Source organism: Triticum dicoccoides, chromosome 6B (genome assembly GCF_002162155.2).
Source record: "Triticum dicoccoides isolate Atlit2015 ecotype Zavitan chromosome 6B, WEW_v2.0, whole genome shotgun sequence".
NCBI lineage: Eukaryota > Viridiplantae > Streptophyta > Magnoliopsida > Poales > Poaceae > Triticum > Triticum dicoccoides.
In genome coordinates, this window is record NC_041391.1 from 220003549 (window position 1) to 220031298 (window position 27750).

Here is a 27750-nt window from a genome sequence, read left to right on the forward strand (position 1 = left end):
CGTTTATGGAGGTGACGAAGAGCTCGTCGTAAAGGGTTACGTTGACGCTAGCTTCGACACAGATCTGGATGACTCTAAGTCACAAACCGAATATGTGTATATGTTGAATCGTGGAGTAGTGAGCGGGTGCAGTTGCAAGCAGAGCATCGTGGCGGGATCTACATGTGAAGCGGAGTACATGGCAGCCTCAGAGGCAGTGCATGAAGCAATATGGATGAAGGAGTTCATCACCGACCTAGGAGTCATACCCAATGCGTCGGGGCCGATCACTCTCTTCTGTGACAACACTGGAGCTATTGCCCTTGCCAAGGAGCCCAGGTTTCACAAGAAGACCAGGCACATCAAGCGTCATTTCAACTCCATCCGTGAAAATGTTCAAGATGGAGACATAGATATTTGCAAAGTACATATGGATCTAAATGTCGCAGATCCGTTGACTAAACCTCTTCCGCGAGCAAAACATGATCAACACCAGAACTCTATGGGTGTTCGATTCATCACAATGTAACTAGATTATTGACTCTAGTGCAAGTGGGAGACTGTTGGAAATATGCCCTAGAGGCAATAATAAAAGGATTATTATTATATTTCTTTGTTCATGATAGTTGTCTTTTATTCATGCTATAATTGTATTATCCGGAAATCATAATACACGTGTGAATACTTAGACCATAACATGTCCCTAGTGAGCCTCTAGTTGACTAGCTCGTTGATCAACAGATAACCATGGTTTCCTGACTATGGACATTGGATGTCGTTGATAATGGGATCACATCATTAGGAGAATGATGTGATGGACAAGACCCAATCCTAAGCATAGCACAAGATCGTGTAGTTCGTTTGCTAGAGCTTTTCCAATGTCAAGTATCTTTTCCTTAAACCATGAGATCGTGTAACTCCCGGATACCGTAGGAGTGCTTTGGGTGTACCAAACGTCACAACGTAACTGGGTGACTATAAAGGTGCACTACAGGTATCTCCGAAAGTGTGTGTTGGGTTGACATGGATCGAGACTGGGATTTGTCACTCCGTATAACGGAGAGGTATCACTGGGCCCACTCGGTAGTGCATCATCATAATGAGCTCAAAGTGACCAAGTGTCTGGTCACGAGATCATGCATTACGGTACGAGTAAAGTGACTTGCCGGCAACGATATTGAACGAGGTATTGGGATACCGACGATCGAATCTCGGGCAAGTAACATACCGTCTGACAAAGGGAATAGTATACGGGGTTGCTTGAATCCTCGACATCGTGGTTCATCCGATGAGATCATCGAGGAGTATGTGGGAGCCAACATGGGTATCCAGATCCCGCTGTTGGTTATTGACCGGAGAGCCGTCTCGGTCATGTCTGCATGTCTCCCGAACCCGTAGGGTCTACACACTTAAGGTTCGGTGACGCTAGGGTTGTATGAATATGAGTATGCAGCAAACCGAATGTTGTTCGGAGTCCCGGATGAGATCCCGGACGTCACGAGGAATTTCGAAATGGTCCGGAGGTAAAGATTTATATATAGGAAGTGTTGTTTCGGCCATCAGGAAAGTTTCAGGGTCACCCGGTATTGTACCGGGACCACCGGAAGGGTCCCGGGGGTCCATCGGGTGGGGCCACCTATCCCGGAGGGCCCCGTGGGCTGAAGTGGGAGGGGAACCAGCCCCTAGTGGGCTGGTGCGCCCCCCCCCCTTGGGGCCCCCCTGCGCCTAGGGTTGGAAACCCTAGGTGGGTGGCGCGCCGCACTTGCCTTGGGGGGCACTCCACCCCCCTGGTCGCCGCCCCCCTTGGGAGATTGGATCTCCAGGGCCGCCCCCCCCCCCTGGGGGCCTATATAAAGGAGGGTGGAGGGAGGGTAGCCGCACCCTAAGTCTTGGCACCTCCCTCCCCCTGCTACACCTCTTCCTCCTCTCGCAGTTGCTTGGCGAAGCCCTGCCGGAGTCCTGCTGCATCCACCACCACGCTGTCGTGCTGCTGGATCTTCATCAACCTCTCCTTCCCCCTTGCTGGATCAAGACGGAGGAGACTTCATGTTGACCGTACCTGTGTTGAACGCGGAGGTGTCGTCCGTTCGGCGCTAGGATCTCCGGTGATAGGATCACGACGAGAACGACTCCCTCAACCCCGTTCTCTTGAACGCTTCCGCACACGATCTACAAGTGGTATGTAGATGCATCTCTCTCTCTCTTGTTGCTAGATGAACTCATAGATGGATCTTGGTGAACGTAGGAAATTTTTTATTTTATGCAACGTTCCCCAACAATGGGCACTCCCCTTGGCTTGCCCCAATCTTGGGGGAGGTGCCCCGATATCGTATCACCTCCACTATGTTTTGCCTTTATTTAATTTAGTTTGATCCATAGTTATCCTTTACTTTAGATGAATAAAAGTTTAATCCGATCCCTTCTTTTTGAAAGTTTGCTTAGTGATCTATCTTTGTAATCATGTACAAGATATATAATAAATTTTAGTTTGAGTTTTGTTTTCCTTACTTTCGTGTTCAATAAAAAGAAAGGAAATAAATGAAAAGGATCATATGCTAATCTTATGGTATGTAATGACATCACATAAGGAAGAGTATAAGTAGAAAACTTTATTGGAGATTGACAAACATAGCATTAGTCAATGATGCAATTCATGAAAGAATTAATAAGGGAAGAGAAGATTCACATGCAAATACACTATCTTGGACATATTTTGTGATTGTGAGCCCCCGCCAAAATATTATATGCCAAAATTGTTGACGTTGGACAAGGAAGGCAACGTAATGATTTATGTTTGTTCATATTCACATAGAAGTTATATTGCCATAGATCCTTTAACATGTGGTGCTTGCCCCCAATCTTTGCTAGCCAAAAATTCCGCACTAAGTAGAGATACTACTTGTGCATCCAAAAACCCTTAAACCCAAATCTTATTTTTCAAGAGTCCACCATACCTACCTAAGGATTGAGTAAGATCCTTCAAGTAAGTTGTCATCAGTGCAATAAGGCAATAAAAATTGCTTCTAAAAGTGGTATATCATTTAGTGTAAGAGAAAATTGAGCGTTGTACGAATTTGTGATGGCAAAGAATAAAAGCGACAAACTGCATAATGAAGGTTGCTATCATAAGGGGCAATATAACGTGGCGTTCTTTTGCACTAGGGGATTGAGCATACAAACAAAAAGTGCATGGCAACCTCTGCTTCCCTCTGCGAAGGGCCTATCTTTTACTTTTATGTATTTACTTTCATGCAAGAGTCAAAGTTTTTCTTTCTATTTCTTTTTATTTTTCTCCTTTGGCATCATGTGGCGAGGAAAGATCTAGGCACATATACCCAGTTGGATATGGGTAGCATGAGTTATTATTGTTGACATCACCCTTGAGGTGAATACATTGGGATGCAAAATTATAAGCCCCTATCTTCCTATGTGTCCGGTTGAAACGGTTTGCTCATGTGTATGCGGTGAGTGTAAGCAATCATAGAAGACTATATGATGGTTGAGTATGTGGACTTTCCTAAAGGCTCCGATACGTGACCCTTCCTGAAAAGATGATGAATTGTAGTTGCAAAGTTGACTGAGAACATAGTTTGTTGGTTTTCAATAAAGTTTATGCTTTATACTTTGATGTTGTGATGATTTGTTACTTATTCATGAGAAGTCTATGATAAAAGTTTTATGTTAAAGTTTGTTGTTGTTATAATAATTTACATGATGCTTCTATGTTCGTATTTTGTTTTTATTGACACCTCTCTCTCTAAGCATGTGGACATGTTTTTCGATTTCGGTTTTTCGCTTGAGGACAAGCGAGGTCTAAGCTTAGGGGAGTTGATACGTCCATTTTGCATCATGTTTACCTACTGTTATTTATAATGTTTTATTGCATAACAATGCTTTTTGGAGTAACTATAATGCCTTTTCTCTCATAATACGCAAGGTTCACACAAGGAGGGAGAATTCCGACAGCTGGAAATCTGGACCTGAAAAAGCTACATTAGGCTACCTATTCTGCACAACTCCAAATGAGTTGAAACTTCACGAGGAATTTTTATGGAATAAATAAGAAATACTAGAGCCAATAACAATCGGAGGGGGCACCTGGTGAGCATAAGACACTAGGGCGCGCCAGGACCCCAGGCGCGCCTTGGTGAGTTGTGCTCAGCCCACCTCCGGTGCCCTGTCTATGCGAAATTCGGCATATCTCGTAGTAGGGGTCCTAATCTAGGCGTCTTGGAGTGATGGTAACATGGACACATGTTTTACCCAGGTTCGGGCCCTCTTGATGGAGGTAAAACCCTATGTCCTGCTTTTGATTGTATTCATATGGGGGATAGTACAGAGTACATGTGTCTACCACGAGATTGTTCTAAGGAATATGAGATCCTCTATTGACTAGCCTGGCCTCAGTTTATATATGCATCGTAGGCCTAGGGTTTAGAGGAGTCCTTGTCTTGTGCGCCAAGTCTTGTGGAATCCTCCTTGTGTGTGGCATGGGCTGGCCGAAGTGTCCCATAAGTGAACCACCATGGGGGTCCTTGGCCCGATCCAGCTGGTCGGGAGATGACATGGTGAGTACCCCCTAGTCTAGGACACTGTCAGTAGCCCCCTGAACCGGTCTTCAAGTTGGGGACGCTCCTCGATTCTTCTGAATGGTTCTTCATCTTCGGTCGTCGGTCTTGAAAACTGGTTCAACAAATCTTCTCATCTTCGATCTTGAGAATCGCCGAAGTGAATCCGAAGAGTTTACACGTCAGGTATCCGAGGAGCCCCTTTAAGTTTTCGACCTTTATCAATGCCTTGTTATTTTTATGCCACACCTTGGGTTTGAAGTTGTTCCCGTGTGGCAGTGTCCTCTTGCGTCTAAGCTCCAATGCCGGACTACATCTGAGGTATCCTCTTGCAGCCGAACTCCAACGCCAGACTGCATCCGAGCTCCAACGCCGGACTATACCTGAGCTCCAATGTCGGTCTGTATCTGCGGTGTCATACATCACCTTGGTTCGGAAAAATTGAAGGAGTTCTACCGAGCTTAATGCCAGAAATGCCCTCTATGGAGCCAGCCATTTGTATCCGAGCTTTATGCCGGACAGCATCCGAGGTGGTGTACCACCTTGGTCTTGGGCTGATTGTTTGCGGATTTTATTTTATTTGCTGACTAGATATATAGCCAGTAGCCCTCAAGGTGTGTGTCGGCCTAAAATCTGGGATGCACTTTAGAGGAGATAGTGATCGGCGAACAAGCCCTTGAGAGAGGGTTTTGAGAAGTCACTGTAATATATTAGCTTGATGTCAGATAAGTCCCAGATGGTACCTATTGTTGTCCGAAGACGCGCTTGCCCATGGTTCGGTCAAGCCGAACACTAAGCACTTTTGAATTTTCTGCATTGAATAGGCAATGCAGTAGCCCCCGAGACACTGGTCGGGTGGCAACACCAGAACAGGGGATCAATGTGCCCCTTTAATATTTGTAAATGATAAGCCTGAAGCCCAATAGCCACTGAGCCTTAATGCGGGCATGGGTGGCCGAATTAAGGATCGATATCCGGAGTAAAATCACAAATTATGTGTAATGATTATATGTATCCAAGTACTTTAGATCATTAATGCTCGGATCCGCACTGTACAAAACTTTGTTGACCGACCATCGGCTTCAACCTCCTCGGCCAGTAGTCGGGGAGTGTTTGTCCCATTTTATAAAGCCTTTATGAGGGCAAAGATTTACGACAAACAAGGCAATCCGGCCATATGGTTTTATAAATAAAGGTATGCGGAGAGTATGTTATATTACTATTTAATGTAAGAAACATCTTCCAAAGAAAATAGTCCCGCTATCGGTTCCTTTCTTTGGGTTGTCATGCCGACCATGATCATGAAACCTCACCTACGATCAATGCGGGAGAAAAATGTTGAGGATTTAGTTTGGGGAAAGTTCCCTAACTATGTGGTCTTTAGCAAACCTAAATTTTCACTTTTGTCATTGCCGACTAATTATATCCTTTAAGATTGCTAGCTTTCGGCTTCATCAGTCTGAGGTACTAACTCGGATGACCCGGTAGTAACAATCACAGAGGTACACCCTTTAGCGCCTAGCCGAACAATCGGGAACGTCGGGGTAAGCATAGGAGCCAGGCAACCCAGCTTGGCCAAAATCTTAAGTCAAATTGATGCATATTTATGGCTTTAAAACAATGATTGCGAAAGGCAGCCCTCGTATATTAAATACAAACGCCGATGATATGTTTATTTTGACTCTGTTGCGACCATTTATCAGTTGAAAGTGGCCCACCCCCTTGTAGATGCTACACAAGGTGTTTCCGCAATAACAAAACTACCCTTAGCCGACGTCTCAGTGCCCGAAGGTGGTTGTGTTAGCGGAAATGAGGCAATCATATATGCTGGCTTTATAACTTTCACTTAGTCATAGGAGCTTTAAACTGGGGAAGCTAGCTATGAGCCCCCGGCTAGTGTTCGATACCGACCGAAGTCTAGCCATTAACACTTCAGCCAATGTTATGAAAGGACCATTGTTTAACATGGGCTAATCAGTATCGATCTATAGTTTGACACCGTCATGGATCGCAACCAGTTTACGCCCATTGTGACAGTCAGTTTTCGGCTTTCTCCACTGAGGTGCTTAACCATTCGAGCTGGAAGCACAACCGCGGTGGTTCTCCCTTTATGCACCTAGCCGAACAAAGTGGAACATAGGCGGCAAGCACAAGAGCTGGGCAACCGAACTATTGACCGAAGACACAATTCGAAACCGATGTATATAAAGCAATATCTGAGAATGTTTTGCCGAGGAGTCCAGGCAGTACCTTGGCTTTTGGTGGGTTCGGCTCTAGTCGCAGCCCCCATTAATATTGCCAATGCTTTAAAGGCGTATGGCATTGCACTACTCTGGAACTAGTCCTGATGCGACGTGTGCTTTGTCAACGCCGAGGTTTAGTTTGGCGGGAAAGATGTCGAGTTGTGGGTCAAAAAAGATCTCCCGGCTGAATTATTATGCAGGGTACCTCGGTCGTGAGGATGTCCCGCTTCCTGAAAGAAAAACATACAAATAGCTAAAAAGTGCCATAAGCTCGAAAAGCCAAAAACTTATGTAAAAGCTTGACGTCCGAACTAAATCGAGTGTTTAGTGCCAATCAGAAAATTGGTCTTAAATTTTTTTGTGCCTCTGTCATGCTTTAACATGACACATCCAATTTCTAAACTTCAAGTAGGTCAGCCTTCGGCTTCAACCTCCTTATCCCGAAGGCGGAGTGCTTTTCTGAGGCCAGTTTAGCGAACTAAACTCAAGCGGCTTTAGAGAGAAGCCAGACTATCCGGCTATTGACCATACACTCGAGTCGAAAAAGGAGTGGTAGAAAAAGACTTTGCAACTATGGAGAATAAAATCATTCATTATAAAATGGCTCATACGAATTTAAGAGCCCCCAATTAACTTGGGTAAAAGAAGTGTTTTTAACAAACTAATTTTTAATGAAAATATAATGTTTTTTTGAACTGAGCAAGAATTAAAAAAATGGGCATGGGAGCGACTTAGCTGGTTAATGTGCTCGGTGTCGATGTGCGGCCCGAGCTTACGACGGGACGAGGTCTCAGCCCCCAAACCGGTCCCGAGGTGGCGGAGCGAAGGGCTCGGCGCTCCAAAGTGGCGACATAGCACAACCGACGTGGCGAGGTGAAACCCCCAGTCCGGCCGAGGCGACGGAGCAGGCCGACAGTGTGACAGCGAACTCCCCGTCGTAGGTTAATGAAGTGATGATAAAGCCCCCGGTTCAGCTGAGGTGCCGCGGTAAGTCGGTAAGGTGATGACAGAACCCCCACATCAGCACGTTGGTATGCCGAGGTTATAGCGCTTCCCGCCCCGAATCATTTACCTGTGCACAGAAAATAGTGCAATCCGAAGATAATAGTAATAATAATAATAAAAAATCATTGCATAATTAAATTTATGCAAAGTGGGTAATAAAAAAAATATGTCCCATGTGCCAAACACTCAATGAGGTAGAGCTCTCTCAACGATGTTGAAGTCCCCGAGGCAACCGAGCATGTCGGTATGGCAATTTGACCAACAAGATGATCACACGAGCCGATTTATGCCGATTGAGACGACGACGTCGGCTTACCTAAATGACCATGTGACGCAGTCGAAGTTGATTAACAATGTGTGCTGGACAACAATGACATATCGGATTTCCCTAAAACGGCGGCCTCAAAGTAGACCATGCTGCAAAACCTGCACCACCAAAAATCACTAACGAGCAGAAAATACTCTTTGAAATATTATTAATATGTGCAACACGAATAATTAAAACAATTGCACCTGTCGACTTATCCGACGACGTCGAAACTGCTAGCATGCGAGATGACAATGGACGAGGGACGTCCTGGCCGGAGTGCATCGGGCCGAACAATATGTGGAACTGTTGATACGAATGCGGAGGTCGGTTTGGTGAAGGGTTTGACGCGTATGTCGGCTGGCCAGATCGATGCTGACGGAAAAAACATGTACAAGCATCGGCAAAGTATCTCTGCAAAAAATAATGCGGTACAAACCAACATAAAACAATCTATGTGCTGCAATTTTACGTGCTAAGCAAATAGCCAAGAAAAATAAAATCTGACGGCGATGACCACGGCAGGCTGAAGTAGATAAAAAACCGATCTGGATCAGTAATCAGGTCACTTTAGCCTTGATCTTTTCAGGAGGACTCGCCAATACAAGAAATAGTAGTACTAGCAATTGAATTAAGTTTAGTAGTACTTTTAGTCTACGCACTTATCAGCAAAAAGTAATACTAGTAGAGGACAAGCTGCAGCACGAGTACTGGATTTTAAAAAGGGAGAGAGAGAGAGAAAGGAGCCTCCCTGGTGCATGCAATCCTGCTCCCTGTGTGCTTGGGTGCCTCAAAAGGTGGCTTGGTTGGTCGACGTTGCTGCCGAAAGGCCTCGGGATTTGTGTTGCATCCAATACTAATTGCGGTAGTACTTTGACACTAGTCCGGATAGTTAGATCTTAGGGACACATCATCCGATTTGTTTCTTCAAGACAACGGAGGCAGCGTATTTTTTTTGTAGCCAGCACGCGACCGGGCAGCTCTATGTAGTCGATTTGCAGCAACAGGCCGCCCTCTGGCCGAGTAGTTGTGGCAGGATTCCTATAGTATGGATAAAGTCCTCCGCATGTGGAACCCAGCCGTCGCCCGCCAAAGGAGTGTAGATCATATAGATCATCCACGTCCGTGCATAAATCCATGAACATGACATCATAAAATCAGAAAAGGTAATCCTTAAAGAAATTAAGTGATGATGAATAGATCTAATCAGAAAAACATCACCTGATTATCCCATCGAACCGCGGCGATAACCCAGCAGGCTCTCAATGAAAGCATTAATGTCAGTGTGAAATCCGGCATATCTCGTAGTAGGGGTCCTATGCTAGGCGTCTTGGAGCGATGGTGACACACACACAGGTTTTACTCAGGTTCGGGCCCTCTTGATGGAGGTAAAACCCTACGTCCTGCTTTTGATTGCATTCATATGGGGGATAGTACAGAGTACATGTGTCTACCACGAGATAGTTCTAAGGAATATGAGATCCTCTATTGACTAGCCTGGCCTCGATTTATATATGCACCGTAGGCCTAGGATTTAGAGGAGTCCTTGTCTTGTGCGCCAAGTCTTCTGGAATCCTCCTTGTATGCGGCATGGGCTGCCCGAAGTGGCCCATAAATGAACCGCCATGGGGGTCCTCGGCCCGATCCAGCTGGTCGGAAGACGACATGGTGAGTACCCCCTAGTCCAGGACACCGCCATGCCCCTCTTCTGGTATATAAGTTATTTTGACCTAGAAAAAATAAGGAGAGGACTTTCGGGACGGAGCGCTGCCGTCTCAAGGCGAAACTTGGGCAAGAGCACTATTGCCCTCCGACAAAGCGATTCCGCCGGGGGAACTTCCCTCCCAGAGGTGGAAATCATCGTCATCATCATCACCACTAACTCTCTCATCTTGGGGAGGGCAATCTCCATCAACATCTTCAATAGCACCATCTTCTCTCAAACCCTAGTTCATCTCTTGTGTTCAATCTTTGTACCGGAACCTCAGATTGGTACTTGTGGGTTACTAGTAGTGTTGATTACATCTTGTATTTGATCACTATATGGTTTATTTGGTGGAAGATTATATGTTCAGATCCATTATGCTATTTAATACTCCTCTGATCATGAACATGTTTATCACTTGTGAGTAGTTATTTTTGTTCTTGAGGTCACGGAAGAAATCTAACCCTATGTCCCCGGGTCTATTTTCCATCGTACATTTCCAGATCTATAAAACCGAAAACACAAAAATACCTCGCTGATTTTATTTATACTTTTATACCTATCTCTATTAGATCTCACTCTTGTCTGTGGCCGTGAAGGGATTGACAACCCCTTTTTCGCGTTGTGTGCAAGTGTTTGTTAGTTTGTGCAGGTGCATATATCGAAGACTTGCTTGTGCCTCCTATTGGATTGATACCTTGGTTCTTAACTGAGGGAAATACTTATCTATACTTTGTTGCATCACCCTTTCTTCTTCAAGGGAAAAATCAACGCAAGCTCAAGAAGTAGCATGGTTCAGGAGTCCAGGTCAGGCGAATGGGCACTTATCCCGTTAAGTTTCTAGAAACCGTAAAAAGGTGGTAGGGGACTTAGTTTTATTGCAAGGACGTCCCAATGCTTGGGAGCACCATGTGTCTTCCACCTTTCTCCTCTGACAGAGTTGCATCTCCTAATCCGAACAGCTTGAGAGTTACTAAGGCTGAGCAAAAATGAAGTAGACATTTTGATTCCCATCTTGGTCGGAAGGAAAAAGGGGGTCGGAAGGAATTAATCTATTATAGGCCTTCAACAGTCATTGTATTTAGCCGCTTCAGGCAAGAGAAAGGCCAATGTACATGTACAACGGTTGTAGAATTTGACTTGTGTGAGCAAGAGGTCGATACCATAGAGGAGATCAAAACCTGACTGGTGCGTATCATCGTGGAATGAGATGAGATCCAAGCAAAAGGGAGTGTGTTTCCTTATGATTCCGAGCACCCTCCACCATAGGTGACTTTCTTTATTTGCATTGTGTTTTTGTCTTCAGTGATTCCACTTGGTTGCTTCGATTGGTTTTGTTTAACACTGTCGGGGAAACGACACCTATGGGATCATGAGGATCCCTTCTACGATTGGCGGGGAGAGAGTTGCACAAAGAGCAGGTCTGGTGATCAGCACGAGGTTTTTTTACCCAGGTTTGGGCCGCTGAGGAGCGTAAAACCCTAGTCCTGCTTTGAGTGTATATTTGGTGTTCTTGAACCTTAGCTAGCTGCTATGTGTGCCTGATCCAAAAGTTCGAATCCTTCTCTAGTATGCCTCGGCCTCCTTTTATATGTCAAAGGGGTCGCCACAGTGGCACACAGGAGGTGTAAAGTAGCTACAGTGTATAAGCTTATCATTGACATTGTAGCACAAACGCATTAAATGCGTTGCTTACGTGCCCTCTAGTTTTATCGGGGACGGTAATAGAACCCGTCCCGTCCGTTGCCGCCTCACCCTGCGTTGACACGCGTCCAGGCTGATGAGGCATGCAGCGTCAAGCTGACTAGCTAGCCGCTGCGCTAGCGCGGTGGTAGGATCTTCACGAAGATCTGCATGCCACCACGCAGGTGCTTGCTTAGTTGGCCGAGGATCTACATGCCGCCACGCAGGATTCTGCCTAGTTTGCAAGCTGGTCGCCGCACTGGAACCACCGTGGGGTGGCGAAACCTTGTCGGGTGCGGGCCCAGCTGTGGCCCCACAATTGTCCCCGGCAAGGCCTCGCGGACGTCCCCGGCAAGGGTCTTGCCGGGGGTCTTTGTATTCTGGTCTCCACGTAGGCCTGCATGTCACCAGTCTTCACAAAGACTTGCATGCTACTACGCATGTGCCCCCAAGCCTTGGCCTTGATGTTGTCAATGGTGTCGGAGCTCTCAGCTTCAAGGGCGGTGGCCTTGCTGGTGCTTTGCAAGCTGCCCCAGCAAGGATCTTGCCGGGGCTATGTAGGCCGCCCCGGCAAGGGTGTTATCAGGGGAGGCCTAGCTTGTCTTCTGCTCTTTGTTTACTAGCTTGAATGTTGTCTTTGGTAATCTTGTATTTTTCCTTCTACTGCCCCGTCAAGCCCTCGCCACGGGCGCAGCTACGACTGCCCGTGCACAAGTAAGGCATACAGAAAGGCCCAAACTTATGTACACCGACACGAGGCCCCAGGCCTGAGCCACACATAAGCGCGAAGCGCCTTTGGGCCAGGCCCAAAACAGTGCGCGGGCACGCGTGGCAGGTATTAACTGTTGTAATCTTCTCGTCTATTGCGCTTCCCCACGGTCCGCATTGAGTGCGTGTCTGAAAGTGCAATCATGCCCTTAATCGTATTTTGATGTTGATGACAACACATATGCTCGGGACTAATCATGTTTATCAAGTATATCTCAGGATTATGTTCCAAAGACCGTGTGCATGGATCATGACTAGGGACAAAAGCATATAACTCAAGAATGGAGATACAAGATGTTGACTTCATTTATGGTTTGTTATTGAGTATAGGGATCCCGCACTATTAAGAGGGGATCGATGGATCTGTGAAAAACTTGCTCAAAAGTTGCTATCTATATACCTTGCCTTCGGACGTCCGGTGTTCTACGGACGTCCGGTCTTTCCTGATTGTCCGGACGTCCGGACACTTCCGGACGTCCGACACTTCCACAACAGAAACATTTTTACGAATGTCCGGAAGCCTCCGGACGTCCGACACTGTCACATCAGAAGCATTCTTACGGATGTCCGGCTCCCTCAGACGTCCGTATCTTGTACACTGGATTGTGGGTCACACTTTTCACAGCGGCCGGTCGTCCGATGACTGTCGGACGTCTGGACCCATTTGGGCCTCCGGACGTCCGACGATCTCCGGACGTCCGGCCATCCTGTACCCCAAACGGCCACTTTTTCCCACCACCTATATATACACCCTTCCCTTCCACGGGATAGGGTTGACCATTCACTTTGAGCCTCACAAGAACTCTCCTCACTCTCTCTCATTCATCCACACTAAATCCTAGATTCCAAGTGTTCTAGGAGCATTTTGAGAGAAGTTCTCCAATCAAGTGATAGATCCACTTCTTCCCCTTCTTTGCACCAAAGGAATTCGTGACTTGAGCAAGTTTTGAGCATTTCCCCATCGTTCTTGTTACTCTTGAAGGTTGGAGACTCCTAGGCGGTAGGAGTCATCCGGAGAGGAATCGAACTTTGTGATTACCCTCGAAAAAGTTTGTGAGGGTTTGGAGACCACCCCAAGGTCTACCACTAGTGGTTGAGAAACGCCTCCGTGTTGTTGTCTCAAAGGGAGAATAGAGTGAGCCTTCGTGGCGTTGGTGTGCCTTCGTGGTAACATCCATCCCTCTAACGGTGACTAGATCCCCTCCAAGGGAGTGAACATCGGCTTACATCCTCGTCTCCCGGAGTTGCGGTTATTCCTAACCTTAACTCTCTACTTGTGGTTACTTGTCTCTTTACACTTGCGTACATTATATTGTGCTTGCCTACTTACGTGTTTGTGTTATTTGCTTAGTATTTTGTGCTCACGTGCAATTGTTAGGCTCATCTTCATATTCCGCATTATTGCCTAAAAATTGCCAAGTAATAATTAAAATTTGTAATTGTACCTATTCACCCCCCCTCTAGGTCCATCTCGATCCTTTCAGTGTCGTGGGGGTCGTGCGTGGAATGGTCGCAGCATGCATGTGATGCCTCACATTGAATAGTAAAGTAGCAGCCGGCGCCTTCCCCATAAAAAGAGGAATCCGCAGGGGCGCTGCTCATTTACCCTTCTTGACTTTCCCAATCTAGGAACCGTTGCTCCCTTCTTCTTCCTCGAGCCCAAACCAGAGCATCCGCCTCTGTCCGCCGCCGTCGCGCTTTCACCGCTCTTGATCTCCCTCCCCCTCTCAGCCGCCATGGCGCCCAAGATGAGCAACGGAAATGGAGTGGCCAAGGCAAGCGAGGGGAAGGAGGTGGCTGAGAGCGATGATCGATGCGCTTATGCTCAGGGATCGATTCCGGTGTCTGTGGGGGAGAGAGACATCGGGGCATCCCGCCACGCGCATCATCCCCGCTCCCTTCGCCAAGCCCGGTCCAGATAAATATCCTTTCTTCATCGATTACTTCTACTGCGGGCTTTGCCCCCCGTTCTCAGATTTCTTCAATGACATCATGCACACCTTCGGCTTCCACCTTCTGGATTTCACGCCGAACACCGTGACGTGCATGGCTCTCTTTGCCCACCTCTGCGAGGGCTTCGTCGGGGTGGTCCCCAACACGGCGCTCTTCCGCCATTATTTTGTCCCTCGCCTCCGGCCAGGAGATGCTCTCTCTGGCTACATCACTTGGATCCCGAGGGCTTCGAGCAAGAGCACATACCCGGAGGGGACCCAGAAGGAGAAGTTGGACGAATGGAGAAGCCGGTGGTGCTGGATCATGGAGGAGGAGTCGCGGCCATTCTGTCAGGTTCGTCAGAAACCGCCGGTCCGCGACAAGCACTGGGGCGAGTTTGACGTCGATGACAAGAAGCTCACGGTCGCCACCACCAGAATCCATCGCCTCAAATCAGTCGGGCTCACGCTCGAGATGGTTGGGGCCGACTTCCTCCGCCGCCGCATCGCTCCTCTGTAGAATAAAGGGAGGCCAGCCTGGGACTTCAAGAATGCGGGAGACATCATGAGGCTTCGCCCTGGCCTGAACTACAATTTAACGGTAATGCAACATGCATCCCTCTGCACAAGCTTTTTTAGCTCAAGGTTGACAAGGTCGGCAAGACCGATAAGACCGGCAAGGCCAACAATCCGTTCAGGTTGCCGGCAGGGGAGGTCCCCTTGAGCAACAGCTCCTGCCTGACCTCCATCATCGCCATGATGCCAATGTTCAACGCCCATGGCCTGGACCCAACCTGGGATGAGCCAGAAGCGGTGCTGGTGCAGGAATTCTTCGATAACTTGTCGGAGAAGTTCATCCGCAATGAGCCACAGCTCATCCGCCCCACCACCAAAGAAGAGGTGGCGTACATCGCCAGCAGGGCGGAGGAGGCAGCACTTGCCAAGGAGGCCAGCAGTGTCGGTACCATGGAGGACGAGGTCGACGAGGCCGATGAGGAGAAAGAGTTTGCCGGGTGGAAGGAGTCTGCTGGGGAGCACGGTGGCGCGAGCATCGGGGTTCCCCCTGCTGAAGAAGCGGCCGAGGAGTCGGCCGAGGAGACAACTGATGTGGACGAGCCTTCGGCCCTGAAGAAGAAATGTGTCCTGCGGTAGGCCATCTCCGGCGAGCTAGTCAAGAGCTTCGGCAATGGAGCGGTCGGCAGGGCCGCGCAGCGACATGAGGCCCGGGCGCAACCCATGCGTCATACGAAGGGCGCGGCTGCGGAAGCAGCGAAGGAGGCCGCGGCAGCTGCCTCCTCCTCGGTAGCAAAGAAAACTGCGGCTATCGCCTCCTCCTCGGCCAAGCGGCCCAAGACTCCATCTCCTCCTCCTCCCTTTGCGGACACCATCCCGACGGCCGATTTCGACCTCGCGTCCTTCAGCCCGAAGAGGAAGAGGAGGCCAGAAAGGGAAGATGATTAAGCATCTTGCCTCTTTATTCATCCCCTGTTTCCCCATTGTTTTATTCTGACTTGATCTTGTCTTCGCAGTGATACGTAGACGCTGGCCCAGAGGATGGCGAAGAGGGCCAAGGCTTCGACGAGCGACGAGCCCCCAACAAGCACTTCAAGTATGCCGGTGACGATCACAATCAGCTCGGACGCCAGCCCTCAACGCAACCCCCAATCCAGCCCCCAACGTGAGTCTGTTACTCATTTCCCGCTGGCGGGCGGTGGAGTGTGCATCTTCAGTGCTAACCTTGCCGGGCTCGCAGGAGGAGAGCGGCAATAGGAGGAGCCGCTGAGGACCACCCCTGAGACGTCGCCCTCGTCGACCACGCCACCCAGGGGAGGGTCCCCGGCAAGGGCATCCACCATCGAGCCCACACGTTTGGAGGAAGAGGCGGTGAGCACAGGTGCCGGCGGCTCTGTCTCGGCAACGAGTGTTGCCGGGGAGGGAACCACTCCTCCTCACCTTGTCACAAGTAAGCCTCCTGCCTCCTGTCTCTTGTCGTCTTTGCCATCAATTTTCTTTCTTTTTACTTTTTCCTTTTCTGTGTTTTGATTTTGGTTTCTCCTCACTTTCCCTTTCGGCCTTCAGATCCCCTCTCAACGGTCCAGATGGACGTCGATGCCATCATTGAGGAGACCGCCAAGGATGCCGTCGCTGAGGCCGCCAAGGTTTCCGCCGACGAGGCCGCTAAGGACGCACACGAAGAGGCCACCAAGGGGTCTACCGGGGAGGTCGGCAAGGAATCCGGTGACCATACTGATGGCAATTCTGCCTCAGGAGCGCCTGGCGCACCACCCCCGGAGCCTTCTGCTGCCGGGAATAGGGTGGTTGATGATCAACCATCAACCTTTGAAGCCCCCACCCCGAGCAAATACCTAAAGGTGGGCGATGACCTATTCGTCAGCATCACATGAACGGCGAGCATTGGAGCACCAACCGAAGGGGAGGCTTTTGATGAAGAAATCCTTGTCGCTGTCGGGCTCCAGGTTGTTGATGAGCCGAGCGCCAGCGGTAGCGGCTCCAAAGAAGACCAGCTCCTCCAAGCCATGAGCACCAATTTCCAGAAGCTTCAGGCGCTTTATCGTGCTCGCATGAAGAAAGCGGACTCTAGGATGGTGGTCGTGGACAAGGTGGAAGCATATTTCCAGGAGCGCCAAAGATGTCGTGAAAAAGACACCTATGGGATCACGAGGATCCCTTCTACGGTTGGCGAGGAGAGAGTTGCACAAAGAGTAGGTCTGGTGATCAGCACAAGGGATTTTTGCCTAGGTTTGGGCAACTGAGGAGCGTAAAACCCTAGTCCTGCTTTGAGTGTATATTTGGTGTTCTTAAACCTTAGCTAGCTGCTACGCGTGCCTGGTCCAAAAGTTCGAATCCTTCTCCAGTACGCCTCGGGCCTCCTTTTATATGTCAAAGGGATCGCCACAGTGGCACACATGAGGTGTAAAGTAGCTACAGTGTATAAGCTTATCACTGACATCGTAGGACAAATGCATTAAATGCGCTGCTTACGTGCCCTCTAACTTTATCAGGGACGGTAATAGAACCCGTCCCGTTCGTTGCCGCCTCACCCTGCCTTGACACGCGTCCAGGCTGACGAGGCATGCAGCGCCAAGCTGACTAGCTAGCCGCTGCTTGGCGCGGTGGTAGGATCTTCATGAAGATCTACATGCCACCACGCAGGTGCTTGCTTAGTTGGCCCAGGATCTGCATGCTGCCACGTAGGCGTCTGCCTAGTTGGCAAGCTGGTCGCCGCGCTGGAACGGTCGTGGGGTGGCGAAACCTTGTCGGGTGCGGGCCCAGTCGTGGCCCCGTAATTGTCCCCGGCAAGGGTCTTGCCGGGGCCTCGCGGCTGTCCCCGGCAAGGGTCTTGCCGGGGGTCTTCGTCTTCTGGTCTCAACGTAGGCCTGCATGTCACCAGTCTTCACAAAGACCTGCATGCACTACGCATGCGCCCCCCAAGTCTTGGCCTTGATGTTGTCGATGGTGTTGGAGCTCTCAGCTTCAAGGGCGGTGGCCTTGCTGGTGCTTCGCAAGCCGCCCCAGCAAGGATCTTGCCGGGGCTATGTAGGCCGCCCCGGCAAGGGTGTTGCCAGGGGAGGTCTAGCTTGTCTTCTGCTCTTTGTTTACTAGCTTGAATGATGTCTTTGGTAATCTTGTATTTTGCCTTCTACTGCCCCGTCAAGCCCTCGCCACGGGCGTGGCTACGACTGCCCATGCACAAGTAAGGGGTACAGAAAGGCCCAAACTTATGTACATCGACAAACACAATTTGTCGTTCGATTGATATGTCAAAAAATTCAAGTGTTTATATTCCCTGATCCCAGAAGTGAACCATGAGCCTGCTGGCGAGAAGTCTGGGAGAAGTGTTAGCCATAATCCGAGAGCGACGATGAAGCAAAAACCCAAGAGTTCGATGATAAGCACGATGACAATGATGCTGAAGGCGAATCTGAGGATGAGGCGGAGTCTTCTCCCTCGACCTACATTGTCCAAGAAGGTAGGCCTAATACAGTAAATGATCCGAGCAAAATAGCACCCGCTACTCAGGGGGTTAAACGAGCTCGAGCGGCTTCGATTGAGCCAGCGGTTCCTTCTCCAAAGGTGGTCAAAATGCCAAGAACATTACTCATAAGCCTAGTAAAGTTGCGAACTTGCCCTGGTTGAAGAAAGTGGTGCCGATTGTCTCCAAGTGAGTATAAGTAGTGGAATTTTGCTTTGAGTATTTTGACATTGTAACCATCTTGGAGCCTTTTCTGAAGTAGGGCTGCCACCTCAACAAGTCACAACAGCTAAGCTACCGAGCAGACCCCGAGCAAAGGCAAAAGACGACCTGATGTTGATGTTGAAACTTCAAAAGGTATTTTGTATGTTGTGTCATTGCCGAGTGAATGATAAAGCAAAGACTAATGAATTGTTGTTTTACATTGTTCATAGTGGCTGAAGGAGTAACTCCCATGGAGGACGCTGGGGAGCACGAGGAGCGTACTCAAACGGATCTCGACATGCCTAATCGAAGGTGAAGTCCGGTGTCAAAGGAAGTCTACCATGACTCAGTGCAAAAAATTCCAGAAGTTCAATCGGGCGCAAGTGTTCAAGCACCGATTGAAATTGTATAAGCTGGTCCGAGTACATTAGCGATGATGGCGCCTCAACGTTTACTGCCTCCAGCTGCTCTGTCCGCCTTATTTTCATTGGCCAGAACTCCAGAGGACGAGGTGGGGGCAAGCAAAGAAGCCATGATTTAGGCCGAACCGATAAACTCTAGTATGAAGGATGCACTAACTTGAACGAGATCATGAAAGCTTATATCCGAGTAAGTACTGGATGGGGTTACCCCAAAGGTGGTGGTTTTCATGATTGTAACTGATGTAACAATTATAATAAATGAAGGGGAGGTAATTACTACTCCCTCCGTCTCAAAATTCTTGTCTTAGATTTTTCTAAATACGGATGCATCAAGTCACGTTTTAGTATTAGATACATCCGTATCTAGGCAAATCTAAGACAAAAATTTTGGGACGGAGGGAGTACTTTTTAGGCAATGGAGAAGACAATTACTAAAAAAAAAAGCTCTAAGAGTAAGAGGCAAGCGAGAGTCTCAAAAATAGGTCAGCCCACATAGTGTAGGCCTCTCTCTAGGGCTTGGTAAAAGGTTTCAACCATGTGAAGCTCAGCCCGTTAGATAAAAAGTACCCCGCCGAAGCCCAGGAAAACGCCCCACTTCCGTACCTTTCCGACCAGGCGACCACCGCCTCCGCTCACCGTCGACGACTCCAACTCCAACTCGAAACAAACCCCAAAGCCGCCGCCGACGCCGCCGCCTGCCCCTTTCCCCGCCGACCGCGCCGAAAACATGGATTCGCTTCTTGCCACCTACGCCTCTTCCGACGAAGACGCCGACGAGAGCATCCCCTCACCCGCTCCGGCGACCCGCCGCGGCGAGGCCAGCGGAAAGCCCGCCGGCGGCATCTTCTCCGCGCTCCCGCAACCCAAGTCGGCGCCTATATTCTCATCGCTCCCGGCGCCGAAATCCGCCGCGACCTTCTCCTCCATCCCGCCTCCCAAATCGTCCGTTTCCTCCGGAAACCCTAAGCGCGTCGTCCAGTTCCGCCCGCCGCCGATCCGCCAGACCACCGGGGTCAGCTCGGACGAGGATGATGACGCCGAGAAGCGCCGTCCCAGCGTCAGCGAGGCGCCCCCGCCCCTGTCTGCTGGATCGGGGCCGGTGTCTTCGTTCCTCCCGGCGCCCAGGCACTCGCTTGGCTTCGGCTCCGGCGCGGCCAGGAGGTCGGCCGTAGACACCGCCGGGCCGGAGAGGTCAAATCTTGGTGCTGCTGGCCCCTCTAGCTCGGCTGTCAACAGAGGGGCGACAGAAAGGTCCGATACTGGCCCTGCCGACGAGGACGATCCTGAGAAAAGCAGCGATGAGGATGGCATGCCTGCTCCGGAGCAACAGCAAGAACAACAGGGTCTTGGTGCTGAAGCTGGAGACGTCCAACACCAGGGTTGTGATGCTGGAGTTGGAAAGGCTAATGGGTACGAAGGCTATGCATGGGATCCAAACTATTATGCATATTATGGTTTGGATCCAAATAGCAATTTGAATTATGGGGCTGAACCACAGTATGCAGCATATGGAGTGGAGCAAGGTGGTGGGTATGATAATGGATATGGTGGGGAGCACAGTGGTGGATACGAGCATTCGACAGCGCCTCCATGTGGAGGGGAATATACTGGAGGTTACAGTGCTGAGGCAGTGGCAATGGCAGCGCCACCAATGCGGGAGCCTGCACTGCCACCAGAATTGGGCAGGATTGGAGTGAAGAGAGGTAGGAGGGATATGCCTATGGAGATTATAGAGGTGAATCAGGCAGAACTGGTCAAGAACCGTCCGAGGGAGGACAAATCCAAGCTCACAGGGATGGCCTTTGGTCCTAGTTACCAGGTACAGACAAATCATTCCCTGATAACTTGGCATGACTTTTGCTTAGCTATTGCTACATTGTTATTGTGCTCAGTTCACTTTACCGTCTTTGATTTTCTTTCACCTTATAGCCATCATCACTACTATCCATGTTAGATAATTGTATTTTTATTTTGTCAAGTGATACACAGATACTAAGTATGCATGCAGCATTATCCATGCAATTTAGGCCCTGATACCAGTCCCCAGCAATTATTCTTGGTAATAGGTTTTTGCTTGTCACAGTTTTAGTTAAAAATTTGCAAATTATCACCAATAAGGCAAACAAATCAAGTACTGTACCTGACAAATGAAGAGTCACTACTGATAACTTCTCCAAGCTGTAATTATATGCTAGTAATGCTTTCAAGGGTGTTGTCACTGTCATCAGATCGTAACTGGAGTAGATGAATACTCCCTCTGTAAACTAATATAAGAGCTTTTAGATCACTAAAGTAGTGATCTAAATGCTCTTATATTAGTTTACGGAGGGAGTATATAATTATGTTTTTGTTACGAAATGAACCATATAATTTGCCAATTCATATATCCTTAAACTTAACAATAAATATACTAGCTAATCTAGCTTATGGTTTAAACCATGTTTATAAATTTATGCTATTGCACACATGCTTAAAATAAATAAATAAATAAATAAGTTATCATTCTGATCAGTAAAGAACTATTGAAGCACTCTGTTTGGTAGAGATGCAACTTCGAACTTCAGTTGTCACAATATATTACTCCCTCCGATCCATATTAATTGTCGCTGATTTAGTACAAAGTTGACTTACCAAATCAGCGAAAATTAATATGGATAACATTTTGCAGAAGATTTATTTTACTCGTAATATATTCATATAATTTTCCGTGAACAATCTAAATATTTGACTGTACCCTTTTCTGAAGTGTCAGAAAATTGTGACCAAACCAGGCAGTTGTTATTACATTGTAATAATAATAGGTTGGGAAGAGCGCTAGCCGCTAGGTGTAAGCGAGGCGGTGGGCCTTCGCCTAACCCCTAGGTGGCGCTTAAGTGCCCTAGGCGCAGCCTAGGCGGACATACAATTTGGCTATCAGGGTGTATTTGGGGTGTTACATGTGTATCGATATTGATTTAGAGCATATAGGTGAGTAAACAACCAGCTACTACCATTGTATGGGCCATTTGGACCGTCTATGCAACATGGCATGATTTCTTGATTGAGTGGACAACTTCTTGCTTCCACTACCTAGAGTTCCGCCTATGCCCTAGGTGAGGCGTTTGGTCATTGCCTGCCGCCTAAGTGTGCGTAAGCGCCTCCTAGGCGTCGCCTTCTCCCTCTGTTCATTATTATAAGATGTTTTGGATATTTCGATATGGACTACATATGGACTGAAATGAGTGAACAAACACACTAAAACGTGTCTACATACGTCCGATTTATAAAAAAAGTCAGAACATCTTATAATAGTACTCCCTCTGTCCGGAAATACTTGTCATTGAAATGGATGTATCTAGATGTATTTTAGTTCTAGATACATCCATTTTCATCCATTTTGATGACAAGTAATTTCGGACGGAGGGAGTAATTGGAGGGGGTACCTATTATTTTTGTATTGGGTATGTACCCTTTTAATGGGTTTGCTGATTGCCTATACCAGATGGGACTTGTGAGCCAAGACAAACTTGTTTTAGTTTAGGTTACATTCCCTCCGTCCCAAAATAAGTGTCTCAACTTTGTACTAACTTTAATACAAAGTTGTACTACAGTTGAGACACTTATTTTGGGACAGAGGGAGTACTAAAGTACAGTTTGCTAGATCAAACGGGCAGCTTTATTAAGCAAAAGGGCACTACATGGAATTGACCAGATTAGAGCAGGTTCTGTATTGTAATCAGACAAGATTCACACAGCATTCAGTACTTAAGTTGATAAAACTAAAATATGAGCTACTCCCTCCGTAAAGAAATATAAGAGCGTTTAGATCACCAAGGTAGTGATCTAAACGCTCTTACATTTCTTTACGGAGGGAGTACAACATTATACTTTGACAATAAGCATGAATAAAATAATAAGGTGATGATGTGATGAGGTTGTGCTTGATATTGTGGGCAACTGGGTATTGGATACTCCCTCTAATTCAAGACCTCTGCATACATTTGAAATACAGACAAGCTAGAGATATGTTCTTCTTGTGGTAGGTCACCCTAATCCAGGACCTTATTCTGTACGGTGTAATGGTGGTCTTGGTTACGTCTTCAGAGTCCAATTGTCTAGGAGAGGAATATGCTTAGGATAGTAGAACTTTGAAATCACAAACTAAAAATCAATAGAAGGATGGCTAGTTCAAAATATGGTCTTGTTAATACCGGTGATCCTACTAAAGGTAGATCTTTTTGACAATATAGGTTGATGGTAATTGATATATGTGCTTACAGGACTGTATAACCCAGGCTGCATTAGAAAATCTCATCCTATCGCAATCAGAACTTAGAAGCATGTCTTGAATATATAGATTTCCCTGTATAGTTGGTGACTGGTTCTGTACTGTTTGAAAATTGTAGCTGTTAGTTCCGATTTCTCCCTGGTATCAAAACCATCAACCATTCAGCCATTTTCACATGTACCTGTCATGTTGCTTTTGTTCATCGTCCAAACTTCTGCTTTTAACATCAATTGAGAGCAGGTTACTTTTACCGAATGAGTATCTCTGCTCTCTTCTACAATAATCAAGGCTTGAATGTTTTTGTTTCCTGACCTGAGATTTGTTCTATCTTGTGCATAGGCCGCCCCATCAGGGAAGGGAAAGCCCTCCAAGCTGCAGAAGAGAAAGCATCAGATCGGTTCTCTCTTCTACGACCTGAAGCAGAAGGAGATGGAGCTTTCCGAGAGGCGTGCCAAGGGCTTCCTCACGAAAGCGGAGACTCAAGCAAAATATGGGTGGTGAGAATGGTCAGGAAGACTGCCTTGTACATCAGAATCGAGCTGTAACTGTTTATTCAACATGTTTAACATTTTGTTGTAGTGCACGGTGATGTGTGCCCGTTGTACGATTATATAACCAAACCAATAGTTCATTCAACCTTTGCTTGTAAACTGTGCATCAGTTTTTATGGACCTTCTAAAGGCAGCGTGTTCCTGTGATTCCTTGACTCCGAAGCTCTATTTTGGCACCTCTAAACATCAGATATCCAATTCGGCTCTAGGGACCATGTTGCTCCTGCCCCAAAAATACTTTTTCTCAAATGGAGCATAAGATTTGCTTCATCTACTATTAAATAAGAGGAGATTAGACTCTCAATATGCCCTAGGTGCTTAGCACCCGTGGTAACCAAAGCTTTGCATCGTCACTAATCAAGCACAACAAGATGGAGGTGGCGCACTCTTGTGCCGGAAGACTCAAGCATTTCTCTCATTCCAGAAGGTCCAAGAGATGAGCATGTGGAGCGAGGGAAGCATTGCATGTCTATTCGGAGTTTGCATGTCGGTCCTCTTGCCCCACGATGCCGTGAGCCCACGACCGAGTCCTCAAATATGCCAAGTCAAAGTGTCAGCATGAGCAAGGCCAAATTTCTCAAATACCAAACATCAAAGCCTAAGGATGTAGCGACACTTGAAGAAAATACATGGTCTACTTCCTTGCTTCCTCTTTGGGACATACGCTGCAATTTGCCCATCCCTGCTTCTTCAACCGCTTGGCTTAAAAGGTGTATCGTTTAGGCCAGTGCTTGTCCGCACTGATGACAGCAATCGTATCTCGATCAAGCGTGTCTCAGTCTTCCTCCCCACAATAATTCATCTGTCGCAGCATAAGCAAATGCATCTCCTACATTCGCACAATGCCCGTGAATTCCACATATTAGAGCAACCTACCTACGAATCTCGTCACTCATACATTTGTCAGCTATGTACACTCTACGATTTCTCGCCCCACAGTGGAGACCATAAAGGTCACATAACATCATATAATTCGTGGTAGACAAAAAGTCACTTTGGAACCCGGGTGCATTGGAGCCCTATTTTTTGAACTATGCCAAAATGCTATTTTGAAGTTTCAAAAAAATTCTGAAAACAAATCAACATGTTTATATGAATGTATATTACACGTGTAAATTTTGATGCTGAAATAAGTAACCATGTGAGTTAGACAAAAATGACAAAATCATGATTTTGGAAAGATGAACAATGTATGCATTATTCACTATTTGGAAATCACCATTTTGTCATTTTTGTATAGGTCGCATATTTACTTATTTCATCACCAAACTTTAGACATGTGTAATATACATCCATATGATCACGTAGAATTTTTTTGATACCTTAAATGTGATTTTCAAAGTATTTAAAATAAAGTCCTTCAATACACCCAGGTTCCAAAAATACACTGGTATCACATGCTTCTAAGTCAAAAGGTTACATCGTGTCAGGGATTCAAGCAAAATATTGATGAAGAAAATCAGCCCAATGGTTTGAGTTGAAAGGCAAGGTTATGTGAACTCCCTCTGATCTTAGTTCAAAACCACGACACTTATTTTGGATCAGAGGGAGTACACGTAACCTTGCCTTTCAACTCAAGCTTAGTTCAAAACCACGACACTTATTATGGATTGGAGGGAATAACAAAGGCATCACAAGAACACAAAACGGTTGACACAAAATCAATGGAGTATACTGCAAGAACTTGTACTCGATTCGCTGAAAATGTTTTTAATCACAATGCATGCACTTCCAGTTTGAAGTTGCTTATGACAAGACGCGGAGGAACGTAACAGTGGACTAGACAGTTCATTGCTGCCTTCCGACACAAAATAAACCAGCCATCAAATAGACATCAACTCCAGGTAGCCCATCAGTAGAAGAAAAACGGAGAGCACCATCCTGAATCAACCGTAGATAAGCTCTCCTGCACAACATAGATAAAGGTGGTGAGGACAATTGAGGGGTGCAGAAGACATCTCATGCCAAAAAAAACAATGCTTATATTGCACATGTTTACAAAGACTATATTGCACATGTTTACAGCTCAATAGTGTCGCATAACATATAACTGCTGTAGTACACACAATATCACTTAACGTAACATCAGGTTTAGCCTTCCACTGTTTTTGTTGGTATCAATACGTAATAATTATATTTATCAATCTTCTTAGACGGGTACATAGGTCTTAGGCTCTTAGCATACAGAATGTAAGTCACACTTTTGTTCCTACACAATTTAGTTGTAAGAAAGGTTCTGTCAAAACTATCACGGAATTTAACTACTTTTAAGTCGTTGTCACTTCCACAGGGAGCAAAACGACTTTCACATGTCAATGAATAATGATTCCATTCCTCAAAAGTGTCAAACTCTGCAAAAGGCCTTCAAAAGCACTTAAATCCATAATATGCACATTTGAAGTTCAACAGAACATTAAACCAGTTTGCTACACCATTTTTCTGACATATCATCTGATAACCATTGACCTAACCTACTAACACAAAAGGTGAATATAGCTAACAGATCTTACACCGCTATTTGGAAGTATCATATGGTGCTATGCAACTTCATAAATGCACAAAATGGTGATACAAAAAGATGGCCTGCAGTAACTTGAAGGTTGATACAACTGTCACCGCAGTCCCAAACTATGCATAGCCAACGCAATACACAGTGCAAGCTATAATCACAAATGATACCCAAACAAATGTGTCATTCAACAGTTTCCTTTGCCATTCGAGAACTATAACAGAAAAGTGCAAGCCATAGAAGTGGTCAAACTTTGTAAAACTCAAGGATGTCTTGAGATTTTGCATCACTGGCAGAATGAAATGGGCGTGAAACAGAAAACACCAAGATCATTCAGATCCTCATACAGTTCCACTATTGGCGGTCATATAGACCAATCAATTGCCACTACGCAAGTGATTCAAATGCACAAATGCCCCCACAATATTGTTCCCGACAACCAGAATTCATACAAAACCTCGTCCAAATGACCAAACAAGTTCACAGACCCCGCCAGAACATTTTGCATCTAATCGTACCGCACACCACGTACATGCGACCTTACCTAAATTAAACCATACGACAATCGTCAAGCAGACGGGGTTCAAACCCCCGAAAAGCATCTCATCGCACCACCGGATCGGATCAGGAAACAGAAATGATACAATAGAACCCTCACCTGCGCGGGGCGGATCCGGATCTAGTGGCCGCCGTGCTTCTCGAGGTGCTCGAGGTGGCGGCGCTCCTGGGGCAGGCCCACGAGGTACGAGAAGGCCATGCCGCCGAAGCAGACGTGGAAGAGCGGGTCAACCGAGCTGGTCTCGATGTACTTCTCGATGTAGCGGTCCACCGCCTGGTCGGTGCTCTTCTTCACGTTGGACCAGGTGAGGCGCGGCTTGAGGTACGCCGGCACCTCGCGCACCTTCATCGCGCGGATCTCGTTGTACAGCGCACGCATCGCCATGGTCGCGACCTGGGAGATCTCCCTCTCTCTCTCCTCGTGCGCTTGGAGTCTAGGGTTCGTTCGGTCGTTGGCTTCGGTGGGGAGGGGAGGATGGAATGGCACAGGAGAGGTGGGGGATTTGTTTGGGTGGTAATCAGCGGAGTATTTGGTTGGGCTGGGCTTAAATGATACGGTGACAAGAATGACGGGCCTTCGGTTGACCAAGGGTTATGCTGGGCCATCTCATTTGATATATCGCGCCAAGACGAATAGATCTGAAAAAACAAAATTGATGATTCTCAAAAAAAAAAAGATGGAAAAATTGATATATCACCGCATCTCTTTTCACTTCTCAAAAAGCAGCTTGTCACACAAAATAATAATTCTAAACAGTGTTAAAAAAATTATTTTTTAACACAATACAGACATAGACGATTGTATATACTAATATACACGCACCCATATAAACACGCATACACACATACCATACCTCTGTGAGCTCTGTTTATTTTCTTTTGAAAAATCATCTAGAAAGCATTATGTTCATAGGTTTGCAATCTTTTTTTGCATCCCCTCTGTCTACTGCTTCGGCGGCTGCTAGTGGGGGAAAGAATCCTAATATATCAGCTCTGCCTAGTAGATAGGTTAGGGATTTTAGTCCTCATATGCGGCACGTTTGGATGAATGGCGGC

At 47.1% G+C, this 27750-nt stretch overlaps 2 protein-coding genes across 2 annotated transcripts; one reads left to right on the forward strand and one right to left on the reverse strand.

Annotated features, from left to right (window-relative positions):
- Positions 1–19536: 19536 nt before the first annotated feature.
- Positions 19537–23782, forward strand: LOC119323824 (proline-rich protein PRCC-like). The gene is made up of 2 exons (XM_037597532.1): positions 19537–20628; positions 23416–23782. The coding sequence occupies exons 1-2, from the start codon at positions 19537–19539 to the stop codon at positions 23575–23577; spliced, it is 1254 nt and encodes a 417-aa protein (XP_037453429.1). The 3' UTR covers positions 23578–23782.
- A 1495-nt stretch (positions 23783–25277) lies between these two features.
- LOC119322771 lies at positions 25278–27205 on the reverse strand. The gene is made up of 2 exons (XM_037596277.1): positions 26795–27205; positions 25278–25533 (listed from the first exon to the last, which is right to left on the reverse strand). Exon 1 carries the CDS (start codon positions 27077–27079, stop codon positions 26816–26818), a length of 264 nt encoding a protein of 87 aa, XP_037452174.1. The 5' UTR covers positions 27080–27205; the 3' UTR covers positions 25278–25533; positions 26795–26815.
- Positions 27206–27750: the final 545 nt, after the last annotated feature.

Coding starts and splice junctions, on each gene's coding strand:
- LOC119323824 (XM_037597532.1), top strand. CDS start 19,537: ATGGATTCGCTTCTTGCCACCTACGCCTCTTCCGACGAAGACGCCGAC. Junction 20,629..23,415: donor CCTTTGGTCCTAGTTACCAG/GTACAGACAAAT, acceptor TCTTGTGCATAG/GCCGCCCCATCAGGGAAGGG.
- LOC119322771 (XM_037596277.1), bottom strand. CDS start 27,079: ATGGCGATGCGTGCGCTGTACAACGAGATCCGCGCGATGAAGGTGCGC.